Here is a 6,370-nt window from a genome sequence, read left to right as displayed (position 1 = left end):
TAGTCGAAGATCCTTGAGTATTTGTCGTGTTAACAACAACCCATGTTGTTTGGGACAACGACGATGTAGAACTTGATCCATCCTCCTGCTTTGTGGTTTCGCTTGTAGCTAGGACAGTGATAGAAGTTGTAAAATCACGAGTGGTGGAGTTATTCGTTAAAGAACCTCCTGAGCTAAATGCTGTGAAATCAACTGAATCCTCAGAGGTCGCCGAGGCAGTAGGCATAGTTGTGGAAGTAGAAATCGAAGTAGTAGTAGTAGTGGCATTGACTATGTCACTCTTCGTGATTTGATCCAAACTTGATGTTGCGATAGACGAATGGTCATTCGTAGCAGTGGTGGAAATAGAGACAGTAGGTAACGATGATAGAGGTTGAGTTGGACTATCGTACAGTGTGGTTGAGCCTGAGGTTGAAGCTAGGGAGTTGACACTTGCTATACGTATGGAAGTGCTRAAGTCAGAAGCAACTGAATCTGATGAGTTCATTGAAATCACACTAGATAATTCCGATGTCGGTATTAAAGATGATGAAGTGCTATCAGCATGTGTAAATGTAGAACTTAAAGTATATGCCTCATTTAGCGTAGGGATACTGGAAGTGGTTTGGACAGTTGAACTGAGCATAGAGCCACTTGAAAAAACAGATAGAGGTACTGATGAAGTTTGAGTGGAACTTTCTGAAGAAAAGAAACCTGATAGCGATGAAATAACAGTACCTTCGTAACCATCTGAGCCAGTTAGAGATGTTGAATCAGGAACAGTCGTCGAAGTGGAAGTTGCGCTAGATGAAATGGTGTCAGGTTCTCTTAATTTCGAAGAAGTCGTTGAATACCCCACTGAATTTGACAAAGTCGAAGCAGTAGAAGATGGAATGGCTGTTGAAGGTTCCAATGAACTCGACACAGACCAACTACTCGATAAAACAACGGATGAAGATCCCAATGAGCTCGACAAAATTACATCACTAGAAGACGAAACAGTGGTTGATGACTCCAGTGAACCAAACGACGATTGAGAGATGTCATTAGATTGTACGATTGAAGAGGAAACAGGTGTACTCGCAGAAGAAGAGGAAACGGTAGATAAAGAAACAGGTTCCGATAATGACGAAGTTGGCATCCCAGATGATGCATCGAAGTATGAGGAACTAACATGACCATCGGAGGATACTAGTGAAGAAGCAACCGTGTAAACAGACGATGGAGTAGAGGAAATTGCAACCTCGGGGGAACCTGATGTTACCAAAGATGGGGAAGAGCTGGGTACAGAGACGGAGTTTATTGAAGACCGCACATATGATATGGAATGCGGCAACTCGTAAGTTGATGAAGTGTCGTAAAACTCTGTCAGAGAGCTCGTTTCTGCATTAGAGATGGGTGTTGCAGAAGTATTCTGGTAAAGCACAATTTGGGCATTGGCTCTTGTTAGGAGACTCAATGTCGAATATATCAAACCTAAAGACACGAATGAGTTCATTACAGTCATAATAGGTAGACGATTATTCTTGTAATGTATTTTGCATATTACTAAAAATTACAACATAAGAAAGAGACATAGAGACATTCAATTGCACTGAAATGGAACCAATTTATATATGCAGCAGGACTCTCTGCATCTCTGTTAATCTAGATGGGAGACCATGGATTAAAACTAACCTCTAACATTTCTCTAAAGGCACTGAATGAGTCCACAAAATAGTGGTTATTAGGGAAAGCGGCTATGTGATAGAGATGACTGGCACAAATCTGAGGTGGTGCTGAAACAATACTGAAAATGCAGATAGTGACTTGAACTAGAGTTGTGTAAAGGCAGTGTAAAGCATTTGTTTCAGCCTGTGTTTTATGTTCGAGTTTTTCACAACGCCGTGTAAGCACCTTGTGAAAAATAAATAAACACAGCAGTCGTAAATGGAAACAAAAYGAAAACAAAATAATATATGGTTTCTTCAAAAAGGGCTCGTGAAAGTATCTATACAAGAGCTTCAACATCTCTGTAAGCATTTACGTAAGAATGATATAAAAGGGGGTTGGGGCGTAGAAGCGATTTTAGTTTCCCAAAGAGACATAGTTACTAGGGAAAAGACCCTTAGAGCCGTCTTTTTCCAGTTCACCTAACCACCAATCGTCGTCGACAAATTCGATATTGATGATCTTGTCGTTTTCCGCAAAGGTCAATTCGTTATCTTCGGCAGCATCGTAGTCGTATTCTGCAGTGGCCCATGGATTTTCCTTTTCCTTTGGCTTTTCCTCGGGAGTGGCTCGTCTTGGGGGTGGTGGTGGTGCAGCCGAGTTTCTTGATGGTAGTTGACGGGCAGGTTGTTCGTTCTCCTCCTCTTCTTCAGGTTCTTCTTCTTCAGGTTCCTCTTCTTCAGGTTCTTCTTCTTCTTCTTCTTCTTCTTCTTTTGGAGGAGGAATTGAGTCTCTAGAAGGCAAACCTGGTACGGCTTGTCTATGTTCTTGTTCAGGCTCTTCCATTTGCTTTACTGGTTCTGGAGCGACGTTTCTAGAAGGCAAAGAAGGTTGAGGGGTCTCGTTTTCGTCGTCATCCCAGTCGTCATCGTCTTCTTGGTCGTCTTCGTTTTCCGCTTCAATGTGCATACCGGGCAATGGATTGCCAATTTTCTTGTAATCAGCCTTGGACTGTTGAGGCTCTTCAGTCTTGGAGGATTCTTGTGGTTTGGAAAAGGGTTTTGGTGAGATGATAGTTGGTTCAGATTTCCTTGGTGGGGGCACGATTTTCTCTTCTTCTTCTGAATCGTTAGAAGCAGCCATTTTCTCAAATTTTGACTTCAAATCCTTAACGTCAGGTTCGCCATCGGACTCAGGCTCTGCGACTTCAGGCTCTGGTGTTTCGGTCTTCGTTGGCACGTTTCCGGCATTCTGTTTCGCCTTCCTTTCAGCCCATAATTGGGCGGGAGACTTCTCGTTTCTGAAACCTTTGATGACTTTATCGTCGTTTTTCAATGGTTCCACCACGGAAGGAGCTTTAGTAGTACCCAAAAAGGAGTTCATTTCAGACACCCTTTGAGATTTTGATTCGCTTTTCAGTTGTGCGATATCTGAAGTAGGATCGATCTTGGAACCAGCAATGGATGGCTTTTGAACAAGACGTGGGTCTTCCTTGGCCTTTTCTTCGGCAATGACTTTTTGCAAGTCGATCTTACCGATAGGTTTATATGAAGATTGGTTTGGCTTTAGAGGAGACTCATCAAAGTCACGTTCTTTCAATTCAGGTTCATTCCAGTCGTCGTTGTCACCATCGTTACGGGAAGAAACCTCGACGGCAGGAGCTGGGGAAGGTGTTTTCTTGACAGGCACCTTCTCTGGGGCTGGAGCGGGACTTTTGGAAGAAGTAAACGATCTCTTCACGGGGGGAGTAGAGGCCTTGCCTTGCTGCTTGGAGGAGGTTTGGATGGAGTAACGGGCACCGGCAGCATTGCTGATTTTCATCAACAATTCGTTTTCGTCAAGGTCGTCCTCATCTCTAGCAGTGACCTGAACGTGGTAGCCCTTGAAGAGGTTATTGGCCACGGTGGCAAAATTGGCGGCGAAAGAGGCCCTTGTCTTCAATGGGGCAGAGTCGGGACACCAACCAATGATGATGATCTTCTCGACGTCTGAGCCAGGAGGAGAAACACGTGCCAGCCCATACTGCACCTTTGTGTCGTCGAATGACTGCAAGAAGTCGTGGAAAGAAGAGCCAGTGGCCTCAGGCATGTACTCTTTCTTCGCATTGGGTGAAATGATCAACCAAGTGGTGTCAGGGTCGGAGCCTCTGACGATCTTCAGATACTCGGCGTCGATCTCTCTCGAGTGGGTAGTGTAATCAATAGGTTCCAAGGCCATTGCGATTGGTTCGTGGATGCTTACGTTTATGCTGTGTATGTGCTTTCGTGTCCATACGGCAAACCTCCAACACCAAGACCCCTATTATATCATTTTTTTTCATTATTATCGAGGTTTTTTCGCATTGTGGAAAACTAGTTAAAATAAGATGTACCAGGCCACGTGATGTAGATCCAGGCTGGTACACACCAAGAGAAAGCAGTTGCAAGAGCATGCCAGACAAGAGCAGAGAAAGAGGATGCATGCGTTGCTAGAATCGAGACACTCAGTACGTACGGCAAGAAGGCGTACTTTTACACTTCCTCTGGACGGGTGTCTGCTACAAACAGTCTTATTCTCCGGCCACCATTGCTACCCAGACAAGTGAACCTCACGATGAATCTCACAACAAATGGGGGAAAGGGGGAGGGGGGGGTCTCAGTGCTGGTGCAGATGCAGAGAATGTGAATTACTGGTTCGGCTATTATTAAAAGTCCCACTCTTTTGGTTGCTTTTTTACCTGGCGGGAAAGGTGAAAAAAGTGAAAAATTTTAATTTGCGATGAGCCTTTATACTAGGCTACACACGACAGCAAGCAAAGGTAGTCGAGAAGCAGTATTATAAGGATGGTTACGTTTAATTGCGAGGTGTGCAACGACACTGTTCCAAAGAAGAATACGGAAAAGCACTATTACAGGTGCCCACAGGCGTATTACACGTGCATAGATTGCTCCAAGACATTCGATGACGGCGTAAGCTACAAGAACCATACGTCTTGCATCAGCGAGGACGAGAAGTACCAGAAGGCGCTGTACAAGGGCAAGAAGAAGCCGAAGCAGCCGGCGGCTGCTTCGGCGGCTCCTGCCAAGAAGGTCGAGACCCCTGTTGCCAAGAAGGCCGAGAAGCCTGCCGCCAATAAGGTCGAGAAGCCCAAGAAGGCCTCAAACGGCATCGAGCTCAACAAGGGTGAGTCGTTGTACAAGATTCTGAAGACCGTCAAGGACAAGGATGCAAAGAAGGCGTTTTTGAAAAGCCTGGTTGTGGGCTCGAACGGCGAGATCAAATATGCAAAGGAATAGTCAGATTTATGTATAGAGATATAGACACAAAATGATAGATAGACGTTATGTAGTTTACTCGGTTTCCTCTTTCCTCTCTCTTTTCTTGTTTAGACACTTGGCGATTTTGTTGTAGAACTGGTTCAGCGACGAGAGGGGGAAACTCAACGTTTCGAAGAGGTACTCGGGCAGTTTGGACTGCAGCGAGTACAGTTCCTCGGTGGAGCGCTGCTTGAGGACGGGTGCGTAGATGACCTCTGTGATTTGGGCTTGGCCCTTGACAAATCCGAGCTTGTAGTCCATTATCGAGTAGTCGTCGGCGGCGGCGCCCTCCGTGTGGGTGCCCTGCGAGATGTCGAACCACAGCCCGGAGTCGTCCTCGTATGTCTTGTGGACACGTACGTTGCAGAGGTACTCGTACAGGTCCTTTATAATCTCGGAATTTTCGGTGTGCTGGGACACCTGTGTCTCAAGGTCCTTCACCTGTGCGTTTAGCGACTCGATTTGCTTCTGCAGCTGTTTGATCTCGCTTGAGTCTGTATTCAGCTTCTCCGAGAGTATGAAGTTCTCGTTGACCAGGTTGGCCACCAACAGGTCTGCGGAATCAATCTGTTGCTTGACAGAGTTCTTGTACACGGTCAGCGGGTCCATTGCAGTTGCCACTCTTGCTCTTTCTGTGTGTGCCGTCCGTCCTTTACTGTTTTGATTTCACTTCAGCTTTTTGCTACCGATTTTTCAATGTAAACAAATACAAGATGCTGAACTATAAACAAACAAAAAAAAGAGAAGGGAGAAAGGCGCATACCAAATAAGTCAATGCAGGCCAGGAGACTACTAAGATACGATACGATACGATACGATACGATACGACACGACATAGGGCGGTCCTCCCTGCCTGATCCTGTCAATGTGTCGTAGTACACTCCGCTGTGGCGTGTACTACGCGGAGTGGCAAGAATGCGGTACGCTTAATTGCGGAATAAGAACGCCTTTTGTGGACGAAAACTACAGCCCTGCTGTCTCCCTTGTGCACATAGTGACCATCTTATGAATTACAGACACTACTACATAAAACATAAATAAATAAATAAATAAACAAATAAACCGGAAAAAAAAGAAAAAAGAAGAAAAAGCCCTATTTGTACCCTAGTACACCTTCGTTTACCCTAGGCCGTCTAAAAGCATTTAGACACTATAACCTAAAGTATCCGGATTCAAGCCCTTGGTAAACATCACCTCAAACGAACCCTGAAATTCTGGATTTTCTAAAAAAAAACTGAAAAACTGCGAAAAAATTGAAAAAGCACTCCCGTCAAAGCAACAAACAACAAAACAAAACAATATATACTTACGTAAACAAATAGAGAGAAATCACCCCCCCATTCGTACACAACGGTGGAACAAGAACAACCGGCTGAACACGTGCGCCTATATCTATCCTTTGCAATTGTGTACTCTTCTTCCACGCGAATTTACACCTAGCGCCT

General features: G+C 44.9%; 4 protein-coding genes across 4 annotated transcripts in view; 1 reads left to right on the top strand and 3 right to left on the bottom strand.

The window, feature by feature from the left end:
* Positions 1-1,486, bottom strand: part of DI49_0830 (uncharacterized protein) — a gene marked incomplete at both ends in the record, with an annotated part of 3,867 nt that extends 2,381 nt beyond the window's left edge. The window contains one exon of the mRNA XM_018364047.1: positions 1-1,486. This exon is cut by the window's left edge and continues 2,381 nt beyond it. Within this exon, the coding sequence (XP_018223451.1) occupies positions 1-1,486 (1,486 nt within the window).
* Positions 1,487-2,046: 560 nt separating this feature from the next.
* On the bottom strand, positions 2,047-3,846 carry ABP1 (Abp1p; the record flags this gene model as incomplete). The annotated part of the gene is made up of 1 exon (XM_018364046.1): positions 2,047-3,846. One exon carries the CDS (start codon positions 3,844-3,846, stop codon positions 2,047-2,049), a length of 1,800 nt encoding a protein of 599 aa, XP_018223450.1.
* Positions 3,847-4,451: 605 nt separating this feature from the next.
* DI49_0828 (uncharacterized protein) lies at positions 4,452-4,904 on the top strand (the record flags this gene model as incomplete). Its single annotated transcript, XM_018364045.1, has 1 exon — positions 4,452-4,904. One exon carries the CDS (start codon positions 4,452-4,454, stop codon positions 4,902-4,904), a length of 453 nt encoding a protein of 150 aa, XP_018223449.1.
* Positions 4,905-4,958: 54 nt separating this feature from the next.
* On the bottom strand, positions 4,959-5,534 carry CSM1 (Csm1p; the record flags this gene model as incomplete). The annotated part of the gene is made up of 1 exon (XM_018364044.1): positions 4,959-5,534. One exon carries the CDS (start codon positions 5,532-5,534, stop codon positions 4,959-4,961), a length of 576 nt encoding a protein of 191 aa, XP_018223448.1.
* Positions 5,535-6,370: the final 836 nt, after the last annotated feature.

The sequence above is a fragment of the Saccharomyces eubayanus genome, chromosome III (genome assembly GCF_001298625.1).
Source record: "Saccharomyces eubayanus strain FM1318 chromosome III, whole genome shotgun sequence".
Taxonomy (NCBI): Eukaryota; Fungi; Ascomycota; class Saccharomycetes; order Saccharomycetales; family Saccharomycetaceae; genus Saccharomyces; species Saccharomyces eubayanus.
The sequence above is the reverse complement of the archived record's forward strand: the minus strand, read 5'-3'. Positions and strand labels throughout refer to the sequence as shown.